This window comes from Zea mays, chromosome 3 (assembly GCF_902167145.1).
Source record: "Zea mays cultivar B73 chromosome 3, Zm-B73-REFERENCE-NAM-5.0, whole genome shotgun sequence".
Classification (NCBI taxonomy): Eukaryota; Viridiplantae; Streptophyta; class Magnoliopsida; order Poales; family Poaceae; genus Zea; species Zea mays.
In genome coordinates, this window is record NC_050098.1 from 172,173,821 (window position 1) to 172,198,879 (window position 25,059).

The 25,059-nt window shown below is 44.5% G+C and overlaps 1 protein-coding gene across 1 annotated transcript; it reads right to left on the reverse strand.

Annotated features, from left to right (window-relative positions):
- Window positions 1–216: 216 nt before the first annotated feature.
- On the reverse strand, window positions 217–8,853 carry LOC100284119 (50S ribosomal protein L13, mitochondrial-like). The gene is made up of 5 exons (NM_001374376.1): window positions 8,634–8,853; window positions 7,464–7,535; window positions 7,209–7,375; window positions 7,005–7,116; window positions 217–633 (listed from the first exon to the last, which is right to left on the reverse strand). Exons 1-5 carry the CDS (start codon window positions 8,670–8,672, stop codon window positions 424–426), a joined length of 600 nt encoding a protein of 199 aa, NP_001361305.1. The 5' UTR covers window positions 8,673–8,853; the 3' UTR covers window positions 217–423.
- Window positions 8,854–25,059: the final 16,206 nt, after the last annotated feature.

Here is a 25,059-nt window from a genome sequence, read left to right on the forward strand (position 1 = left end):
ATAGCTTATTTGGATATTTCCCTTCGGCAGGTAATGATTTGTTGCATTGTACGGTTCCTGACTTGTGCCATCTTGAGATCAGGAGTTCAACAATTCAGAGGGTCTTAGGTTATGTTTGTTTCCTCCTAGATTATATAAGTTGAATTATGGTAAAAGAGTAGAAAGGTAAAATATTACTTTAAAGCCACAAATAAGCTGAAATAATCGGATAGCTTATTTCAGCTTACTTAATATGATGCAAAAGTGATATTTCAACTTTCTAACCTTCAAGCAGCTGTGACAGGCAGGGTTCCAGTTACAAATTGTAATAGAATACAAAATAAATTCAGAACGAAGTTGGCACATTCCCAGCTTTTAGTGCCTATTCCACTCGAAATGCTACCAAGCAAAAAAATTGGCAGCATGCAAATCCACATCAGGAGCCTATGCAGTGACCTCCGCTGCGGCATTCTTAGCATCTTCCTCCTCTTTGGCTCTGTTTGCCTGCTGTTTTTTCTGAGCCCTTATCATTGCACGCCTTGCACGGGGGCGCATCTCGCGTACTTGCCGTGGCGGCATCACAAAAGGTTCCAGAGGGCGGTCATGGAATGGATGTTCGTTTCCAGAAAATATCCTCAGCTTGCGATCCCTATCCTGGAGGACCAGAGCAGTATATGTCAAACACCAAGCACATTTTAACGTGACCAGCAAAAGGCATGATTCCTCGACCATGATACAATAAGATGTTATGAAACCTAGGTCCATACAGTGTTATGAAATATACAGGTCATCAATACACAAACACAATATTGCAAATTAATATAGCATCTCAGTCACGTGTAACAGTACCAACTACCAAGGGAAATATGATCAGATAATGATATGCTACAAAAAGTTATTCACAACATGGCATTAACAAATTTTGACAGATCGTTAAGCAGATTGGCTAAGTCTACAATGCAAAGGAGCAACAAATAAAGATAACTAAGCTTAGGCCCCGTTTCAATCCCGTGAGATAAACTTTAGCAGCTTTTTTTTAGCCACTTTTAGCCATTTATAATCTAAACATGAGAGCTAATGGTGATAATTGAAACTAAACTTTAGCACTTCAATTCATATAGCTAAAGTTTAGCCGGAAGCTAAAGTTTATCCCGTGAGATTGAAACGGGGCCTTATACAGAGTATGTTTTCTCATGGCACAGTGAGCAATAATAAAACAAGTTCAAGACAAGTGACTAGTCTGTCTTCTCTAACATAACTGTCATAGTAACAGTTAACCTCTCCTATTTAAAAAGTGCATAGTGTGTCCCTCATCCAACTATCCTGCGCTCTAGAAACTCTATACCACATAGTCAATTTGGCTCTGACTGGTGCCCTCCCCGCCTCTCACTTGGGCTCCGTCTTCATCTCTCTCCGCCTCCTCACTTCACCTCCATTTGATCTTGCCACCTCCGATTAATAATGACAAGCAACTTCCTCTTCGTTGCCTCTCTACCTTCAAAACCCGAAGTGATCTTTGCTTTTGCCATATCCATGGCAGCGGCAACCTCTGGCATGGCTGGCTTTTCATCACCATCAACATTTTGCAACACAATGAGCAGTGGTTGACTGGTTGTGATGCACGAATACAATCTTGGACTGAGTTCCAAAAGTTTGTAGAAAGATATATCTATGTGATCTTTCCTGCTTCTGTGCTTGATAGCTTGGACCTAGTCCAATCATCACTAACAAAGAGACATCTCAAAGCTTGCTTATGCTTATATATTGACTGGAGAGTAAGGAAAGATGTAGCAAATCTTGTAACTGCAGGTCTAACTAAATCACCCCCTATCTTCTCCCTCGTGGCATCAAGAAGCTTGACATGCCTACATATGAAGGTTGTCACTTGGCAAGCATTTGGCAAGCATGGGAAATGTATTTCTTGAACTCTCCAATTTTCCCAATGTCCTCTAGCATGAGGTCCAAACAGTGAGCAGCACATGGAGGCCAAAACAAGTGAGGGATCTTTCTTTCTAAAAGTCTTCCGGCAGCCTTGAAGTTAGCCCCATTATCTGTAACAATCTGCACTACCTTGTCTCTACCAAAGACATCAATCCTTTTGTCCAGTAGTGCAGCTAACATCTGAGCATCTGCTGTCTCACTTGAGTCATTGACAGACTCCAAGAAAAATGTGCTAGCTAGACTATTGACAAGGAAATTGATCAAGTGCCGACCCCTCCTATCTGTCCAACCATCAGACATAAGTGTGCAACCAAATTCAGTCCAAGCCAACTCATGAGTCTTTTTTTATCTTATCCACACTCTTCTTTGCCTTCTCAAGCAATGGCACCCTAACATCATGATATGAAAGTTTCACATACCCAGGACCATATTGGCCAACCGCCTCAAGTATGATCTCAAAGGCCCTTGAGTTGACCACATTAAGTGGTAACCACACTCATAAATAAATCAGCAACATACATATCTGTTCTTTTCTTCTCCTCCTTGCTCTTTCGCTGCAATGTAATTTGAGTGTTGCCCTTGCAATGCCTCTCACGAACCACATCTTCAGGTGCTTTGCGAAGCAGGATGCAATTGACTTAGAAGACTTCGACGCGTGTTGATTGTTTTGGCTTGCTTTAGCTGAGAGCCTTCTCTTTTGGACGGTTCCGGAACTGGGTTGAACAACTGAATGGGATGCTCTACTTTCCCCTTCTCCAAGTACTTTAACTCCCTCATCTTTATCACTATCTTTATCATCATCCAAGTCAATAGGCTTCTGTCTAGCATTCTTCTTCAAATAATCACTCATCTCTTTGCTGATTGCCGATGTTGTCTTCGGGCACTTAGCAACATCACCATGACCACCAACAAGGTGCTGCTTCAACCTTCTAACACCTGCATGAACAATTTTGCCACAAAGGATGCACTTCACCACATCTTTTTTTGTTCAAATCCGGCCAATAACAATAGTTCCATGCTGGATCCTTCGATTTTGCCTTTCTCTTAGGATCTTTAGCTGGATCGTATGGCTGCTGGCTTCCTGACTCCCCTTCTGGTCGATCTGCAAATGCATCTTCCATCTCTTCAAGGCCTCCTGTAGATTGATGAGAGGGCGAGAGAGGGGGAGCAGGACTCACCAAGTCACTAGTCACCAGAGCTTGAGGGGCGGCCTTAGAGAGGTGTGCAAAGGAGGGACCGTGCAGACTACAGAGGCGGTCGGCGGCGTGCAGAGGAGGGGCGACCGGCGGCGTGAGGGGTGGCCGACTCGCGTGAGAGGAGGGGCGGCCGGCTCTATGCAGATGAGGGGCGACTTTAGGTGCTGGGGGTTAGGTTAGGGTCCCTGTTTTCAAGTCGTCGACTAGTCGGCGACTAGTCGTCCAGGCGGTCTTGAGAGACCGACTTGGAGGTCCGACTCGACTTTTCTCGTAAGTCGCCCGACTTGGCGACGACTGAAAAATATAAGTCAACTAATCGTCGACTTGGGCTAGAAAGTCGGCTGACTTGTCCCAGTTCGCCCCAACCAGAGGCCCATTAAAAAACCTAAACCCTAACTTACCTGAAGTCGTCGGTCGCCCTCCTGGCAGCACAGAGCCGTCGCCCCTCCTCTCTCTAGCAGCTGTCGGTCGTCCCTGCTGCAGAGCCGCCGCCCCTCCTCTGCAACAGCAGCCGGTCTCCCCCTGCTGCAGAGCCACCGCCCCTCCTCTGCAGCACAGAGTTGCAGCACAGAGATGGAAGATACATTTGCAAATCGACCACAAGGGGAGTCAGGAAGCCAGTAGCCATACGATCCAGCTAAAGATCCTAAAAGAAAGGCAAAATCGAAGGATCCAGCATGTAATTATTGTTATTGGCCGGATTTGAACAAAAAAGATGTGGTGAAGTGCATACTTTGTGGCAAAATCGTTCATGCAGGTGTTAGAAGGTTGAAGCAGCACCTTGTTGGTGGTCATGGTGATGTTGCTAAGTGTCCGAAAACAACATCGACAATTAGCAAAGAGATGAGTGATTATTTGAAGAAGAATGCTAGACAGAAGCCTATTGGACTTGGATGATGATAAAGATGGTGATAAAGATGATGAAGTTGAAGTACTTGGAGAAGGGGAAATTAGAGCATCCCATTCAATTGTTCAGCCCAGTTCCGGAACAGCCCAAAAGAGAAGGCTCTCAGCTGAAGCAAGCCAAAACAATCAACACGCGTCGAAGTCTTCTATGTCAATTGCATCCATGTTTCGCAAAGCACCTGAAGATGTGGTTCGCGAGAGGCATTGCAAGGGCAACACTCAAACTACATTGCAGCAAAAGAGTAAGGAGAAGAAGGAAAGAATAGATATGTATGTTGCTGATTTTATTTATGAGAGTGGCTTACCACTTAATGTCATCAACTCAAGTGCCTTTGAGATCATGCTTGAGGCGGTTCAGCGGTTGGGCAATATGGTCCTGGGTATGTGAAACCCTCATATCATGATGTTATGGTGTCATTGCTTGAGAAGGCAAAGAAGAGTGTAGATAGGATAAAAAAACTCATGAGTTGGCTTGGACTGAATTTGGTTGCACACTTATGTCTGATGGTTGGACAGATAGGAGGGGTCGACACTTGATCAATTTCCTTGTCAATAGTCCAGCTGGCACATTTTTCTTGGAGTCTGTCAATGCCTCAAGTGAGACAGCAGATGCTCAAATGTTAGCTGCACTACTGGAGAAAAGAATTGATGTCATTGGTAGAGACAAGGTAGTGCAGATTGTTACAGATAATGGGGCTAACTTCAAGGCTGCCAGAAGACTTTTAGAAAGAAAAATCCCTCACTTGTTTTGGACTCCATGTGCTGCTCACTGTTTGGACCTCATGCTTGAAGACATTGGGAAAATTGGAGTTCAAGAAATGCATTTCCCATGCTCGTCAAGTGACAGCCTTCATATATAGGCATGGCAAGCTTCTTGATGCCACGAGGGAGAAGATAGGGGGTGATTTAGTGAGACCTGCAGTTACAAGATTTGCTACATCTTTCCTTACTCTCCAGTCCATATATAAACATAAGCAAGCTTTGAGATGCCTCTTTGTTAGTGATGATTGGACTAGGTCCAAGCTATCAAGCACAGAAGCAGGAAAGAAGGTCACAGAGATACTTCTTTCTACAAACTTTTGGAACTCAGTCCAAGATTGTATTCGTGTGTCACAACCACTCCTCATTGTGTTGCGAATTGTTGATGGTGATGAAAAGCCAGCCATGCCAGAGGTTGCCGCTGCCATGGATATGGCAAAAGCAAAGATCACTTCTGATTTTGAAGGTAGAGAGGCAATGAAGAGGAAGTTGCTTGCCATTATTAATCGGAGGTGGCAAGATCAAATGGGGGTGAAGTTGTATGGGGCTGCATTGTTTTTAAATCCAAATAAGTTCTTTGAACTTCAAAAAAATGATCCAACAAAAACGGGAGGTTGGTAAGCTGAGGACAGCATTCAATGAGGCGCTATGGAAGATGGTTGAAGATTATGACCTTCAAGCTATAATCAGTAAACAAGCTGATGTGTATATGAATATGGCTGGCCCTGCCTTCTCATCGCCATTAGCAATTAGAGAACAACAAAAAAAGAGCCCCAATAAGTTCCATTACCTCATTAATCATTTAAGTTTTGTATGGTTAGCAACAATAATTCAACTTCTCTCTTTTTTTAGTTCGTTGGTGGGATGCATATGGTGGCCTTGCATTTGAGATTCAATGCTTTGCAAAGCGCATCGTTAGCCTTTGTTGTTCCGCTTCCGGATGTGAGCGCAATTGGAGCACTTTTGAATTTGTAAGTAAAAAATTGTCATTTCAGTTTATATCTTTTTAATTGATTTTAGGACACCACCACTGATTCATTATTTAACACATAGATGCATACCAAAAAAAAGGAACAGGTTGGAGCACCAAAGGTTAAACAATTTGGTTTATATCCAATACAATAGAAAAATGGCAGCTAGGTTCCAAAGATTGCGTGAGGAGGGAAATATTGGTAACCCTTTAATTTTAGAGGATTTCCAATAGGGCAATGAGTGGGTGGACAATCAAAATGAAACAGTTAGAGAAGGGGATGATCTTCCATGGGCTCATGTGGATGATGCAACCGGTGCTTCTAGTTCACTTCAAGGTCGCAACTTCCCAAGAAGAGCCCGATATGAGTCTGTTTATTCAAGGCGTTGTCAAGCTGCTGCTACACAGGTGGAGAGAGTTATGGAAGAGGAAGAGTAAGGCAACGAGGGCAATGAACAAGATGATGAAGAGTATATGCCTAATGATGATGAAGAAGTGGATGACTTTGGTGAATCCCCACATAACAGTCCAACTCAAGCTGGTGCTGGTGGTGAAGAAAATGCAATGGATGATCTTGATTTGGGAGATATTTCGGGTATCTAGTATCTATCTAGCTGCAGCAGCATCTTAGCTATCTAATGGAGTTTATTTTCTTTCAAGTTTGAACTATATTTTCTTGCTATTTGTTTTCCAATTTGAACTATATGGCTGTTATGACTTATCACTTATGTGGCTGATTTCGTTCAGTTTGAGGCTTCAAATGAGGTAAGACTTGCTATTTATTTCAGTTTCGTTCAATTTCAGACTTCAAAAGAGGTAAAACATCATCTTTCTTCATATATAATTGATATATTGTCTATATGAAGCCATTATATAGGCAAAACAGCCACTATATTGGCAAGTCGACGACTAGTCGACTGACTTATCGACTAGTCACCAAGTCGGTACCTTGTCGACTCGACTCGACTTACCGACTTGAAAACCTTGGTTAGGGTTTAAGTTGTGTAATGGGCCTTTGGGCTGCTTGGGCCGAACTGGGGACAAGTCGGCCGACTTGCTAGACCAAGTCGACGACTAGTCGACTGAGAAATTCCAGTCGTTGACAAGTCGCCCGACTTGCCAGAAAAGTCAAGCCGGCCCCACAAGTCGAGCTCCCAGGACCGACCGGACGACTAGTCGTCAACTAGTCGACGACTTGAAAACAGGGTCTAAGGCTCGAATGCATAATGAAAGATAAACAAAGTTTCACTTACATCACGCAGTTTGTTGCGGGGAAGCATGCGCAGCACAGCTTTGCGAATCACTTCAGTTGGGTCTTTCTCCATCTGGTCCTTGAGCCTCCTTTCCTTCAAATGGCCAACATACCTATTTGGGTATAAATCAATAAATGCATAACAAGAAAAAGTTAATCTCAAAAATAATGTGATCGACAACTTCTTTTGCTGGGATTTACTAACCCTGTATGCCAATAGTAAATCTTATCTGTCATTTTCCTTCCTGTAACACTGATATCCTTTGCATTAAGTACAATGCACATGTCTCCATTTTCTACATGTGGTGCATAGGTAGGTTTATCCTTGCCTTGAAGCACAACAGCTATTTGGGAAGCCAATCGCCCGAGCACCTATATCACATAGAAAATTACCTCACAGCCTCTATCCTTTTTACAATAAGTTCATCCTTGCAACTCAAACTAGAAAAACAATCCTAACCTGACCCTTAGCATCAAATACGCGCCATCGCAACCCATCTAAACTGATTCTTCTCAGACCTGCAAGTGCTTTCTGCGCACATCAAAAACCATAAGTGCTAATACAGTAGTACTTGACATCAACATGGATCAGACTGCACATTCAGAAGAACGAGCAGGCGAGCACCCACAGGCTAGCACTCCAGCACCAGCAGAGATGAATGGGTATTGGGATTTGGGGACTGGGGACAAGAGGTGGATGCATGGAGCCCAGGAGCTATACCTGCAGCTGCAGGGCGCTACCACGCAGGGATGGAGGGGGACGCTGCCGCTGTATCCCATCACCGATGGCGCGCCTCGTGCTAGAGTTCCTCAGTGCAAAGAGCTCGAGCGACGACTGCTGGCAGGTGGCGGCTGGGTGCCTTCACGTGTGAAAGCCTAGGCGGTGTGGCAGGTGGCAGCCGTGTTGCGTATAGGCACCAGATGGTTTACCCCCTGGGCTGAGCCGCTGGGCCAAAATTGGCCTAAATTTTTAAGCAGTACAGGCTAGTCGTCCACGACTTAATCGCACAATTAATCGTGATTAATCGTCGATTAATCAGACAATCAGATTTCTGATAGCTCTGATACGTCGTTACTCCTCACCAGCTTGGTAGTTACGATTAATCGATTAATCGTGATTAGTCTCCTATGAGAGATAAAAATGCCAACAGTTTATTCACAACCAGGGGAGATAAAATGGTGGATAATCAGGATCAAAGGTTCAAGCTACAATCAATCCAATCAACTGATGCCGAATAAAATCATAACATTCGCAGTCAAATTAACCCAAGATCCATGTACAGTAGTGTTTCAGCTATTGTCTGCAGAGAACTGAACCTACTACTAAGCGCAAATAGGAGGACTGAGTGCCACAGACGTCGGGCCCCCGGATCAGCACAGCTCGGCGGCAAATCATTCATGCCCCCGATTGAAGGGAGCGGATGGGGGCGCAGTAGCAAAGAGTTTCTCGAGTGGCGGAAGCCCTGGGATGGAGACGCAACGCGCCCGGGCAGGGACCTGCGACGACGCTTGGGGATAGGGATGGTAGCCATGGGTGGTGTTGATGTGTCGATGCCGCCCTAGCAGTGCGCCGGAACTGGCAAAGAGCCTGAACCGTGCGGTGGCGGACGGGGATCTTTCAATAACTCACCTTCAGGTTGCCCGTGAATCCTGGCGGCGTCGTAGCCATATCAGTTGGAACGATTGTCGGCGCCGGCTCCGGCTCCGGCTCCGGCTGTTAGATATGCAGGCGAGGCGAGGCGAGGCGAGGCAAAGGGCGGTGGGCGATGTACGACGTACGTGCTTCTCCGCCCCCTTCTCTTCCTTTCTCTCTACTAGGGTTTAACCATTCTAGGGCCGGCTTGATGAATGGGCCTCACTTTGTTGCCTCGTCCGCAATTAACCAGGTCTGCAGCCACGTCACGTGACCCTGATTTTTTTAAGAAGGTTGGCGATTAGAAAGAAATCGGAGAGGGAAAGTGAAGTAAAGGAATAAACAAATTGATTTGGGATATGTTAGAGTATACAATAACGATAATAAAGTTTTTTCTCTCAAATAAGTCAAGTTTCGTGAACTGTTACATACTTCCATGCGAACAATCGGGCATTTTGTTAAGTGATGTTAGCTAACACAGACTCATATATTGCAGGTGCTGTCTGATTCCTGTATATTTTGGCATTGCTTTCAGCTCAAACAAAACAAAGCATGGATGGCACTAGTTTTTTGACCTGACAGGGCACGAAGGTTCAAATCCGTCTCCATTTCTACTCAAACTTTTGATGAGGTTTGTAACTTTTTTAAATGTGCGCGACGACACATCAATTCTGCATTCCAGTTATGATTTGTATTGAAAGAATGTGTTGGACACCAAATTGAGACCGTCGGACGGTCCGCGCCTGTGGGCCGGACAGTCCGCGCGTGCGCAGAGCAGATTAGAGTTCTGAGTTTTGTGCTACGGTTGTTAGCTAGATTCGCGGAATTAGCTCGGGCAATTAGTTTGTAAAGGGTCCAGCCCCCTCCTCTATAAATACAGAGGTATACGGCCGATTTGGAATTATCAATCGAATCAATAACACTTTTATCTCGCATTTATTTTCTGTACAATTAGGAGTAGTTCTGGTCTAGTTATAGTTTAGCCTCTCAATCTCCAAATTATCCGCTTCTCTTCAACTCTATGTCGATTAGAGGAGTCTAGGTCGATCTGCCCGAGCCTAGACAACTCATAGGATCTCTCCTCCCCGACGGGGTCCCTCCCGGGAGCGAGATCCAGGCGCCGCCGGCGACCTTTCGCCGCCCCTGCACACGCGCGGACCGTTCGGCCCTAGGGCGCGGACCGTCCGGCCGTCAGGCAGGAAACCCTAGCCCTGCGCCAGGTCGCGGACCGTCCGGCCCCTGGCCGTGGACCGTCCGCCCCTATGTAGAGAGCACCGTCGCCAGTTCTTGTGTAGTGATTGGCGCCCGAAAAAGGCACCAACACATTTTTTGGCGACTCCGCTAGGAAAAACACGTCTAGACACATCAAATTGGCCCTCAATGGCCGGTTCAAGGGATAGTTCTGAAGTCTCCCCCAACAACATTATAGAGATGATTTGGGAAACCTTGCCAGCTGACAAACAGCTCCAGTTTGAGGAGGATAAGGAGCAGCTGATTCAAGAGGCAAGGGCGAAGTTCCTGGCCAACTTCAAGGTGGACAGGAACAATAAAGTCGTCCGACAACGGGTGACGGATCCGGCTTCGCTCCGACCCACACCAGATATCTCCAATGTAAGTAATACAAACGAGCTACAATCTCTTAACAATTATGTAGATGAACAACGAGAACAAATGCAAAATATCATAGGGGGTATGCAAAATGATTATAGGAGACTAGTACGTGCATTTGATAAATCTAGTATTGCAAATTTTCCTTCGCACGAGGTTGAATTAGGGGGTAACACGCGTAATACATCGGTTATAGGTTGTCACGACCAGTCACAACCCCTTTATGGGATGCCGATGGACACATACCCTGAGCAACCACAAATCGGCAGTAAATCAGCCGATCTACACATGCCCGGACCGTCCGCACGTGAGCGCGGACCGTCCGGGTCAGCAACGGCCAGGACCATTTTTAATGAATTACCAACACATGTGCCCGAGCCACATCGTATTGCGCAGAATCTAAACTACCCAGTCGGATCGTCCGCATATAATCACGGACGGCCCGGGTACATGTCCGGACACTCCGCGCATGAGTTTTTTTAGGAGAATTGTTACCTGAATCATCACCCGTCCCAACAACACTTCCCATCACACTATGTGATGCATCAGCCCATTAATATAAAATCCCGAGCCAAGGAAAGCTTTCCGGCCCCGCCTAGGAGGCCGGAAAGGAACGATCAATCCTATGAGCCATATAGGGTAAATGGCAATGCACCATATAGCTCCTAATTCTATTTTCATTGTCTTTAACATGAATCGCGTTCGCATGGTACGCCACTTTACCTCCTAATTCTATTTTGTCATGGGGGAGTTAGAACAAAAATTCCATGATCACTTCTTTTCCGGTGATTATGAATTAGATCTGGTAGAACTAGTAGCCCTGCGACAGGGGAAAGACGAATCGGTTAATGAATGCATCTGGAGGTTCCGGGATACAAGAAACCGATGCTTCCAAATACACTAAGCAGAAAAACAACTAGTAGGATTAGCCTTTAATGGACTGAGATATTATTTAAAAGAAAGATTAGAAGGCATCCAATTTTTCACGCTAGCATAATTACACCAGAGAGCTTTGGCTTGTGAAAGCCGAAGCAAAGAGACTGCCAAAACCATTCGTCACAATGTCCATATAGTAGAGTGCGACCAAAGTAGCTCGGACGACGAATCAACAGAGGTATATGCTGCTGAAATGGTTTGGCCAAAGCAGGCCAAATTTTCGGCTTGTTCTTCCTTGCAGCCGGTTCAACAGAAACGGCAAGAGGAAGTTAAGTTTACATTTAATGTTGGTAAATGTGATAAAATATTTGATGAAATACTCAAAAATGGCAACATTAAAATAAATCACATTGTTCCATCCGCCGATGAGCTAAAACGTCGTGCATACTGCAAGTGGCATAACTCATTTTCTCATGCCACTAATGATTGTAATGTATTCCGTCGACAGATTCAATCGACCATTAACGAAGGACGATTGAAATTTCAGGAAATGCAGGTGGACACGAAGCCCTTTCCGATGAACATGATTGACTTTGAGGGCAAGAGGGTCCTGTTTCGGCCAAACACAGCTGATAAAGGCAAAGACAAAGAGATAATCATCGGCAACGCAAGAGAGGCCGATGGGAATCATAAAATTTCTTGCAGGAAAGTGGTGGCCGAGGAGACTCCCGATGGAGGGGAGACTCTTAAGGTGACCATCACGACCTCCGGCGCTAGGGGGCAAGCGCAGACCAAGTGGCAGGAGCAGGAGCCCGTGCTGCGCATCTCAGACGGTCTGACGCACCGGCGCAGACGGTCTGGGACCACGCCGGACGGTCCGGAGAATTCCAGTGGACGGTTGGGTCATACTCAAGACCCGCAACGACCGCATACCTTCAAACCACGACGACCAGAGATAGGTACTTGGAAAACAAATACATTTAAAACAGCTGGTTGGCTGGTCAAATCCTACCCGACTTTCGATCAATTATTGTCCAAATATGTGAAAAAGAAGGCCGGCCATAGTGACCGGCCAGCAAAGTGACCTCGCTCGCCCATTCATGAGCAATATCAGGTAAGACCAATTGGACCACCTCCCCAATCGGAAAAAAATGGAGGGTCATACTGTCCAACTAAGACCTAACATACCTACATGGCACCTCCACCCCCATATCCACATATGCCATATCCATACGCATACATACCTCTACCGTATGTCCCAAATCAAATGTGGGGCATGCCACCATATCCACTTGGGATGCCACAGTACCCCGCTTGGGGGGCACCCCAAACATCTGTATTCGACAGGTTAGCACCACTAGTATAAGACCGATTGAGCGCCACTCAATACGGTCACCAGACACAGGCCCAACAAGATTGTCGGACTACTCAGCCTCAAAGGCCGACCAATTCGGCAGGGGGCATATGCCTGCAGCAACTGAAAGAACGACAAAAAAGGACATCATTAAAATAAGTATAGCGGATGTCGTCATACAAAAAGAAAGTGAAGGGCCGATGATTTTTGGTGAATCGGCCAACACGAACAAAACAGAAGATACGACTGCCTTCAAAATAGCCGATCCAAAATACTCCATGCCTCGATGGTGCCCAGCGGGATTGACACGGTCCCAAAAGCGAAAATTACAGCACCTAAGAGCAAAAGAGAACCAGGAAAAGGAGGCAAAATAGATATTCAATGACACACATCCACAGTACCCGCCACCGCAAAAGAAATGGAGACCAAAGGCCGTTGAGGAAAAGCAATCAGCCACAAAAATAGAAAATAAAACAACACTTGTGCAGCACCCTGCAGATATGGCTGACAGCCCAGCTAAAAAGGACGGACCATCTACACAAGGCGTGGACCGTTCGACCCCTGAGTCCGGACCGTCCGCACCACACCAGGACGCCTTCGACGACATACCGACACCAATGGAAGAGGACGACCTACTGGGAGAAGACCTGGTCGACTACGAAGCTTCTCCAGAGCGCCCAGGTATGGATGTAAATGTTATTACATTTTCCACCGATTGTACTATTGTCGACGACGATGAACCTATTGTTGCCTAGTTTGATTTTGGTCCTAAAGAAGCCACCTTTACTAAACCAAAGGAATCGGTAAATCATTTAAAGCCGCTCTTCGTACGCGGTCACATAGATGGGATACCGATTGCTAAAATGTTGGTAGATGGAGGGGCGGCTATAAATCTAATGCCTTATTCATTGTACAGAAAATTAGGTAAACAAGATGACGAACTTGTCAATACCAACATGACCCTCAACGGTGTTGGAACTGATAGTTCGATCAAAGCCAGGGGAGTCACGTCCGTTGAATTAACTATCTGGACTAAGACCCTTGCTGCTGCATTCTTCATCGCTGATGTAGAAGGAAATTATAGTCTAATCCTAGGTAGAGATTGGATTCATGCCAACCAATGCATACCTTCTACATTACATCAAATGTTAATACAATGGGTAGGCGATGATGTAGAACAAGTACATACTGATGTATCGGCCTGTATCGCTATGGTCGATGCCCCTATACTCTGGACTTATGAAACTGCTACATGTCTCACAGGAGTAGATTTTTCTGATTACCAAATCATAAGTATAGATAAGAAGGGTTTCATTCCTGTAATGCTAGAGCCGATGGAGAATCGACTAAATCCTAAATAAAGTTTAAACGATGAGTACACACAAAATTCATGAGTCCGTGGTCACGGACAGTTCGGCTTCTGAGGCCAGATGGTCCGATCTTTCACAAAACAGTTCGGTCTTTAAGACCGAACATCTACCACAGCATAAAGACAGTATCACGGATGATCCGGCCCTCGAGACCGGAGAGTCCGCCATCACACAATATCATCTGATTCCTCTGTGGGGGATATGATAGAGGAATTTAGAGATCTCGATAAACTAGGATATGGGTTTACATCGGCCGATCCTTTAGAGGAGATCGACATAGGATATGGTAAAACTCCAAGGCCGACTTTTGTAAACAAGACCCTGTAGACCGATCCTAGAAATGAAATGATCGGTCTGTTGAAAGAATATTTAGATTGCTTTGCTTGGAATTACACTGAGATGCCGGGATTAAGCCGTGAGATCGTAGAACATCGGCTGCCCATTAAATCCGGTTTCAGACCTTTCAAGCGGAAAGCTAGAACATTTTGTCAAGACCTTCTCCCACGAATCAAGGACGAAATTCACCGACTGCTAGAAGCTAATTTTATTAGACCTTGCAGATACGCGGAGTGGGTATCCAATATTGTGCGGTGGAGAAGAAAGAGTCAGGTAAGCTTAGAGTATGCACTGATTTTCGTAATTTAAATAGTGCAACTCCTAAAGATGAATATCCCATGCCCATAGCCGACACACTAATCAATAATGTGTTAGGGAATAGAATTATTAGCTTTCTTGATGGTAATGCCGGATATAATCAGATTTTCATGGCCGAAGAAGATGTGTCTAAAACGGCCTTTATATGTCCAGGATTCATTGGTTTATTTGAATGGGTTGTTATGACATTTGCTCTGAAAAATGTTGGTGCTACTTATCAGAGGGCTATGAATTTTATCTTTCATGAGCTGTTGGGAAACACTATGGAAGTCTACATTGATGATATTGTAGTCAAATCGGTTGAGTTTAGTTCTCATGTAGCTGTTTTGCGCAAAGCCTTTGATAAAATGCGTTGGTATGGTTTGAAAATGAACCCACGTAAATGTGCTTTTGGAGTGTCTGCTGGTAAGTTTTTAGGATTCATCATGCATGAACATGGTATAGAGATAGACCCTGACCGAATCAAATCTATTCGGAATGTGGGACCTCCGACCTGTAAGATCGAAATGCAGAAGTTTTTCGGCAAGGTAAATTATTTGTGGAGGTTTATTTCTAACCTGGTCGGGAAGATTGATGCCTTCACCCCTATCCTTCGGCTTGAGAATGATGCCGAATTCACTTGGGGGCAGAACAACAAGAAGCAATTAATCTTATTAAAAAATATTTGTCTTCGACTCTCGTATTAAAAGCACCTCAAGTAGGAGTACCATTCAGATTATACATTGCAGCTGAAGACAAGGTTATTGGGGCTGTTTTGACACAAGAGACCGGAGGAAAGGAGCATGTGGTGACCTACCTAAGTCGGAGGTTGGTGGATGCTGAAACGAGGTACACTTTCATTGAGAAGTTATGCTTATACTTGTTTTATGCATGCACCAAGTGTAGATGTTATTTACTGTCTAATCGTTGCACTGTTTCTGGTCAAACTAATGTCATCAAATACATGTTACATAACCCAATTATCATTGGTAGAATTGGTAAGTGGGCTTATGCACTCATAGAATATGACTTGGCCTATGAACCACTGAAATCCATGAGAGGCTAGGTCATAGCAGATTTTATTGTAGAACATCGGATTGACGATACTCATAAATTAGACATCATACCTCACTGTTACTCCTTGGACTTTATATTTTGATGGATCTGTTTGCAATAAAGGGCAATGAATTGGCATCGTGCTTGTTTCACCAAGTAATGTCTCCTTCGACTTCTCTAGCCGATTGAAAACTTATTGCACTAACAATCAAACCGAATATGAGGCACTTTTTTCGGCTTGGGGCTTTTAAATTGTATGGGAGTAAAGCATGTGAAGGCATTTGGTGATTCTCAACTGGTTGTCCAACAGGTATTAGAAGAATATCAATGTTTTGATGGTACTCTAAATAGTTACCTCGAAAATTGTTGGGGTATAATTCATTCTTTTGACGAATTCAGTATTCGTCATATCTCTAGAGTTGAGAATCATAGAGCTAACAATTTGACACAAGATGCATCAGGTTATCGGATAAAGCGAGGGAGATTTCACAACACTGAAAATTTGATAACCGGTGCATGGCCAATTCCCCAGGTCGCGGACCATCCGAGTAAAGACTCCAGACTGTCCGGGGTTGCGAGGAAAGTTCTCCTAATTGATTCGGCTGATAATGAAGCCGATGCAAGTGATTGGAGGACGCCCATAACTAATTATTTACGAAATCTCAATATTAGTCATGGTCGAAGTACATCCTGCTTAAGTATGTTTTAATGAGTGATGAACTCTACCGCCGAATAGTCAACGACATCCTGCTTAAGTGCTTGGGCCCAGATGATGCTATATTAGCCATGGTCGAAGTACATGAAGGGATTTGTGGTACCCATCAATCAGCTCCAAAGATGAAGTGGTTGTTGCGAAGGTCTGACTTCTATTGGCCTAACATGATAGCTGATTGTTTCAAGTACTACAAATGATGCCAAGTATGTCAAAAATTCGGTGACTTATAGTTGGTCCCTGCAGCCGAATTACATCCTATCATCAAGCCTTGGCCTTTCAGAGGATGGGGATTTGACTTTATAGGATAGATTCATCCTTCACCATCAAAAGGGCATCGATTCGTATTAGTCGCCACTGACTACTTTACCAAGTGGACTGAAGTCGTTGCTCTGAAGAACATGACATATAGGGAAGTAATTGAGTTCATAACTGAACATATTATTCATAGGTTCGGCATTCCCCAGACCTTGACCACAGATCAAGGGACTTCTTTTATGTCAAAGGAGGTATGTGAGTTTGCTGAATTATATAGAATTAAGTTGCTCAATTCATCTCCATATTATGCTCAGGCCAATGGACAGGCCGAGTCTACTAATAGAACATTGATTAACTTGATAAAAAAGAAGATATCTGATAATCCTAAGCATTGGCATAGGATTTTGTCCGAAGCTTTGTGGGCTCACAGAATATCTAAACACAGTGCTACTAAAGTATCTCCTTTTGAGCTTGTATATGGGCAGGAAGCAGTGTTTCCTATGGAAATAAGTTTAAATGCTATTAGGTTTGCCAAGCAAAATGATCTAACTGTCGGTGATTATTATAATTCAGTGATGGACAATATTGATGAAGTAACCGGTAAGAGGGTGACAGCCTTAGGAGAAATAGAAAAGGACAAAATCATGGTAATCAGGGCCTACAATAAGAAGGTCAAAGCTAAGTCATTTCAGGTAGGGGATCTGGTGTGGAAGACCATCCTGCCTCTAAGAAACAAAGACCGAAAGTTTGGGAAATGGTCGCCAAGCTGGGAGGGTCCATACAAAGTAAAACAGGTAATATCTGGTAACGCCTATTTATTGCAAACATTACAAGGCAAAGATTTGCCCAAGGCTTTGAATGAGCGTTTTCTCAAGCAGTACCATCCTAGTATGTGGCAAGATGCTTAAGAAAACCGATGTAATCACATCGAGTTAAGTTGCTTTTGGTTTGCTCAGCTCCACCAAAAGGCAGGGGGCATATGTTGGGCACCAAATTGAGACCGCCGAACGATCTGGCCCTGGGGCCGGACGGTCTGCGCGTGCGCAGAGCAGATTAGGGTTTCGAGTTTTGTGCTACGGTTGTTAGCTAGATTCGCGGAATTAGCTCGGGCGATTAGTTTGTAAAGGGTCCAGCCCCCCTCCTCTATAAATACAGAGGTATACGACCGATTTGGAATTATCAATCGAATCAATAACACTTTTATCTCGCATTTATTTCCTGTACAATTAGGAGTAGTTCTAGTCTAATTCTAGTTTAGCCTCTCAATCTCCAAATTCTCTGCTTCTCTTCGACTCTACGTCGATTAGAGAAGTCTAGGTCGGTCTGCCCGAGCCTAGACAACTCCTAGGATCTCTCCTCCCCGACGGGGTCCCTCCCAGGAGCGAGATCCAGGCACCGCCGGCGACCTTTTGCCGCCCTTGCACACGCACGGACCGTTCGGCCGTCAGGCAGGAAACCCTAGCCCCGCGCTAGGTCGCGGACCGTCGACCCCTGGTCGCGGACCGTTCGTCCCTGTGCAGAGAGCACCACCACCGGTTCTTGTTTAGTGATTGGCGCCCGAAAAAGGCACCAACAGAATGCTAGTTGAAGTATACACATGAACCGCAGCACAGTGGGATTATCGCAAGACCTTGGAGGCCTTTCTCTTACGAATGTATTCGAAACATTAAGATAGTGCTTGTTTTCTGCTATATTCCTAAATATTGCAGGTACCATCGCCGAAGTACCTTCGGATATATCAGCCGAAGGCATGGAAGCATGTTTTGGAATATAATTGACAAGGAATGAATAGATAGAATACGAAGCATAGCAAAGCCAAAGTTCTCACAAAGGTGATAAAAGAAAAGGACAGTTTCACCCTCGCTATGCAGGATAACTCAAATGTATAGTATTCAGGATGTGAAATGTAAATTTATCAGAGATGTATCTCTTCTCTATAAATAGAGGAACAATGCCATACATAAATAGACTCTTCCAGGGGAGGGAACCCAAAGTTTCGGCTAACTCAAATTTATAAATACTTTTGAGTTATCATTTGTAAAAAAACAATGAAGGTATGCTTGTAATTATGTATCAAGCAACAAGAGAAGGAAATGATAAATGCTAGAGTATGAAAAAGAGGAGTAATATGCTTCATTTCTTGTTTTTTACTTTCCCCTAGTTATCTTTGCACATTTCTCTTTGTTTCACACTGTTTTCCTTAAATTATCCTTCGGTGTGATTTATGTGAGAAGGTTTCTCTCCCCTAAATTGTGTTGTCTTGATCTTTAATACCTACAGGGGATTAAAATCAAGAGACCAATATTGGCGCCCACCTCCGGTCAACTTACTTCCACGACCACAACAAGCTTCGTCATGGCACCAGAGAAGTCAGCAGCGACTGGCTCCGTCCTCGCATCTTTGGACATCAACCATGGAGAAGAAGCACTACGAGAAGCACACAACCAAAAAAGGAATGCAGTTAGCCGGACACAACAAGACGAAGAACTTGACCAAAAGATACACAGTCTGGAGACCATCTACCAACAAGTAGAAAAACGCAAAGAAAAGATGCTCCCCTCTTAGAGTTATAGAAGAAGATTGACGACGCCGTTGAAGAAATGATCAACATTGCGCGTACCACAAAGCAGCCAGAACTCTAGTACCAACACATGGATCTTTGGAATGAAAGACCACAACCAAGATGACCTTCGGTACGAAGCTTTCAACCACAATGATTTTCTCTATGATGAAGCTCCCCATGGCTATAGAGCTGCAGACGCTATATTAGCAACCTTTGTACAAACCACCTTAGCTACCAATGTACGATGGTCATTCTGACCCGAAGCAATTCTTGATAAGCTATGAGGCCACGGTATATTTGTATGGGGCAACACATCGGTGATGGCAAAATCCTTCGTCATGGCAGTCAAGAATGTTGCTCAGACATGGTATCCTTCCCTTCGTCCAAGGACAGTGACCTTCTGGCAAAAGCTTAAAGGTATGTTGACTACTAATGCTTTATTCCAATGCACACAAGACCATGAAGAATACTTGCAAGCTTATGTCTGAAGATTCCTTCGACTCAGAGCTTAAGCACCAACAGTTCTGAATGATATAGTTACAGAAGCCATGTTCAAGGGACTTCGGCCAAGGCCGGCGGCTCAATATTTTTTCAGGAAGCCCCCAGTCTTTGGAAAAAAGCTTCTTCAGAAGATCGATGACTACATCAGGGCACACAACGATTTTCGCCAAAAAAGAGAAGAAGCTCAAAATATGCAGAGATGAATAGAGGCTTTATAGAACATTTTCACCCAAGGCATGTTAGGAGTGAAAAGGGAAGTGGGCTTAATCATTTCCTATAATCGATTTTGGTGGTTGACGTCCATCACAAACCACGTGGACTAACTAGTTTGCCTAGATGACTTTTATCTCAGGTGCATAAGGTTCAACATAAAACAATAAAGAAATTAAGTTGGGGACTCAACAAAGTTTGGAGCAAAGACATGGAATGGTGCTGCCAGTGGCGCACCGAACAATGTCCAGTGTGCACCGGACACTGTTCGGTGCCCAGGCCAGGCACCACTCAAATAGGTCACTCTCGGGTTTTCCAGAGATGCGCTTCACTATAATTCACCGGATTGTCCGATGTGCACTAAAAGGGAAATGTGCCCTTGGGCCATTTCTAAGTATTTTGGTGATTAAGTGCCCAACACACATGGTTTAAGTGTAAATTGTGCAAAATGGTGGATGAAGTGCAAATCATCAAGAAGGTATGATTCTAGACTTAGTACATTGTTTTTTGTGTACTAACATATTTGTCTAAGTGCTAGAATCAGGGAAAATAGAAAAAGAAAAGGACTTGGCTGAAGCAGCAAAGACTCAGCGCAGTTTGGGTGCACTAGACTGTCCGGTGGTGCACCAGACAGTGTCTGGTGCGCCAGGCTGGCTTCTGGTCAACTGGCCGCTCTCGGGAATTCGTCGGTGGCGTACGGCTAAAAATAACCGGACTGTCCGGTGGTGCACCGGACTGTCCGGTGGTGCACCGGACTGTGCGGTGAGCCAACGGTCGGCCGAGCCAACGGTCGGCCGCGCAATCCGCGCGTGACGCGTGGCTGAGCCAACGGTCAGATGGGGGCACCGGACTGTCCGGTGCGCCAACGGCTCTAAGTCTTCAACGGTCGGCTGCGCCAGTTTAGGAAGGCAATTTGCACCGGACATGCTACAGTGCCTGTCCGGTGGTGCACCGGACTGTCCGGTGCGCCACCCGACAGAAGGCAAGAATTGCCTTCCCTGATTGCCTCCAACGGCTCCTAGCTGCCTTGGGGCTATAAAAGGGACCCCTAGGCGTATGGAGGAGATATACAAGCATTCTTTGATCATCTCTAAGCACCAAGACTTCATTCTAGCACATTTGATTCTTTATGATAGCAATTGGAGCTCCTCTTGAGTTGAGAACTCCGTGTGTGAACTTAGAGCTCAAGTTGTGACTAGTGTGCGTGTTTGTGCTGTTGCTTTTGAGACTTGTGTGTGTTGCTTTTCCCTCCCTTACATTCGTGCTTCTTTGTGATCGTCATTTGTAAGGGCGAGAGGCTCCAAGTTGTGGAGATTCCTCGCAAACGGGATATAGTGAAAGAAAGAAAAACACTGTGGTATTCAAGTGGATCTTTGGATCACTTGAAAGGGGTTGAGTGCAACCCTCGTTCATTGGGACGCCACAACGTGGAGTAGGCAAGTGTTGTACTTGGCCGAACCACGGGATAAACCATCATGTCTCTTGTGCTTGTTCTCATTATGACTATTGTGTTTCACAAGAGCTCAGTCCTTAGCCACTTGATTTCATTGTGCTAACACTTAATCAAGTTTTGTGGCTTTAAGTTTTAAGTTTTTATAGGATCACCTATTCACCCCCTCTAGGTGCTCTCAATTGGTATCAGAGTCGTTCTCTTCACGAAAGGGACTAATCTCCCGAAGGGATGGATCCTAAGGGAAAGGGGATGGTGATCAACGACAAGGAGAAGGAGTCCTTCATCAATGAGCTAAAAGATGACAAGCCCATTGACTCGGGCTCAAGTCACAAGAAGAAGGATGGGAAGAAGAAGAAACGCATCAAGAAGATAGTCTACTACGACAGTGACGAGTCCTCTTCTTCCCAAAGAGACGACGACAATGAGAAAAAGAAAACGGTCAACTCAAACTTTTCTTTTGATTATTCTCGTATTTCGCAAAATTCCAATGCTCATTTGCTTTCCATTCCTCTTGGTAAACCTCCACACTTTGATGGAGAGGATTACGGATTTTGGAGTCACAAAATGCGTAGCCACTTGTTCTCTCTTCATCCAAGTATATGGGAGATAGTAGAAAATGGAATGCAATTTGATAGTACGGATAATCCCATGTTTATCAATGAACAAATTCACAAAAATGCACAAGCTACCACTGTTCTTTTAGCATCCTTGTGCAGGGAAGAGTATCATAAGGTGGGTGGCTTGGATAATGCCAAGCAAATTTGGGACACCCTCAAGATCTCACATGAGGGGAACGACACCACCATGATCACCAAGATGGAGTTGGTGGAAGGCGAACTAGGAAGGTTCACAATGATCAGGGGGAGGAGCCAACTCAAACGTACAACAGGCTGAAGACCCTGGTCAACAAAATCAGGGGCTATGGAAGCACAAGATGGACGGACCACGACGTCGTCCGGCTTATGCTAAGGTCCTTCACTGTCCTTGATCCTCATCTTGTAAACTCTATTCGTGAAAATCCTAGGTACACCGAGATGACGCCCGAGGAAGTACTCGGAAAGTTTGTAAGCGGGCGAATGATGATCAAGGAGGCAAGATATGTTGATGAGGCATTGAATGGCCCAATTCCTATCCACGAGTCTCAAATCGTTGCTCTCAAAGCAACAAGCAGCAGGGAGGGGCTACCTAGCAAGGTGGCGCAAGTTGAGGCTGCCGGGCTAAATGAGGATGAAATGGCCCTCATCATCAAGCGCTTCAATACGACGCTCAAAGGTCGCAAGGAGCATCCCAACAAGAGCAAGACGAAGGGAAAGCGCTCCTGCTTCAAGTGTGGTAAGATTGGTCACTTTATTGCTAAATGTCCCGATAATGATAGTGACCAGGAACAAGGAAAGAATGGGAAGAGAGAGAATAAGAAGGTTTACAAGAAGGCTAAGGGCGAAGCACATCTTGGAAAAGAATGGGACTCGGATTGTTCTTCGTCTGACTCCGACGACGAAGGACTCGCCGCCACGGCCTTCAACAAATCGTCTCTCTTCCCCAACGAGCATCACACCTGCCTCATGGCAAAGGAGAAGAAGGTAAGCACTCGAAATACTATTGCATATGCTTCTTCAAGTGATGATGAATCTAGTGATGATGAAGTAGACCACGCAAGTTTATTCAAAGGCTTAGATAGAACTAAAATTGATAAGATCAATGAATTAATTGATGCGTTGAATGAGAAGAATAGATTGCTAGAAAAGCAAGAGGATCTTTTATATGAAGAGCATGATAAATTTGTAAGTGTGCAAAAGTCTCTTGCTTTAGAAGTTAAAAGAAATGAAATGCTTTCATGTGAATTATCTACTTGTCATAAGTCTATTTCTAGTCTAAAGAGTGTCAATGATGACTTAAATGCTAAGTTAGAAGTAGCAAATAAATCTAGCTCATGTATTGAACATGTTGTTATTTGCAATAGGTGTAAGGATTTTAATATTGATGCCTGTAGTGAACACTTAATTTCCATTTCTAAATTAAATGATGAAGTGGCTAGTCTTAATGCTCAACTTAAGACTAGCAAGAGTGATTTTGATAAACTGAAATTTGCAAGGGATGCCTACACCATTGGTAGACACCCCTCAATTAAGGATGGGCTTGGCTTCAAGAGGGAAGCCAAGAACTTAACAAGCCAAAGAGCTCCCATTTTCAACAAGGAAAAGGGGAAGGCTCCTATGGCTAATAGTAGTCAAAAGAATCATGCATTTATTTATGATAGAAAATTTTCTAGAAATGCTTATCATAATAGGAGTTGTAATGCTTATGATTCACATGCCATGATTGCTTCAAGTTCTTCCTTTGTGCATGGTAGAGATATGCCTAGGAAAAATGTTGTCCATCATATGCCTAGGAGAAATGTTGTTAATGTACCTAGGAAAATGCATAATGAAAATGCTATTGTTATTCATTCCTGCAACACTGATTTTGTTCTCACATGCAAAAATAAGAAAGTAGTTGCTAGGAAATTAGGGGCAAAATGCAAGGGAGACAAAACTTGCATTTGGGTCCCTAAGGCTATTGTTACTAACCTTGTAGGACCCAACAAGAGTTGGGTACCTAAAACCTAAGCCTAATTTGCCTTGCAGGTTTATGCATCCGGGGGCTCAAGCTGGATTATCGACAGCGGATGCACAAACCACATGACGGGGGAGAAGAATATGTTCACCTCCTACGTCAAGAACAAAGATTCCCTAGATTCAATCATATTCGGTGACGGGAATCAAGGCAAGGTTAAAGGACTAGGAAAGATAGCTATTTCATCCGAGCATTCCATATCTAATGTGTTTTTAGTTGAATCGCTCGGGTATAACTTGTTGTCCGTTAGTCAATTATGTAATATGGGTTACAATTGCTTATTTACAAATGTAGATGTGTCTGTCTTTAGAAGGAGTGACGGTTCATTAGCTTTTAAGGGTGTACTAGACGACAAACTCTATTTAGTTGATTTTTCTAAGGAGGAGGCCGATCTAGATGCATGCTTAATCGCTAAGACTAGCATGGGCTGGCTGTGGCATCGCCGTCTAGCACATGTGGGGATGAAGAACCTTCACAAACTTCTAAAGGGAGAACATGTGTCAGGTATAACAAATGTAACTTTCGAAAAAGATAGACCTTGTGCAGCTTGTCAAGCAGATAAACAGGTGGGAAGCTCTCATCATAGCAAAAATGTGATGACCACATTAAGACCTTTGGAGCTACTTCACATGGACCTCTTCGGACCCGTCGCCTACCTCAGCATCGGGGGAAGTAAGTATGGTCTTGTTATTGTTGATGATTTTTCCCGCTTCACTTGGCTATTCTTTTTGCAGGATAAAACGGAAACCCAAGGGACCCTAAAGCGCTTCTTAAGGAGAGCTCAAAATGAATTTGAGCTCAAGGTGAAAAAGATAAGGAGCGACAACGGGTCCGAATTCAAGAATCTTCAAGTGGAGGAGTACCTTGAGAAGGAAGGAGTCAAGCACGAGTTCTCCGCTCCCTACACACCACAGCAAAACGGTGTGGTAGAGAGGAAGAATAGGATGCTTTTAGACATGGCAAGGACGATGCTTGGTGAATTCAAGACGCCCGAACGATTTTGGACGGAAGCTGTGAACACGGCTTGCCATGCCATAAACCGGGTCTACCTTCATCGCCTCCTCAAGAAGACATCGTACGAACTCCTAACCGGTAACAAACCCAACGTTTCATATTTTCGTGTATTTGGGAGTAAATGCTACATTCTAGTGAAGAATGGTAGGAATTCCAAATTTGCTCCTAAAGCTGTAGAAGGGTTTTTGTTAGGTTATGACTC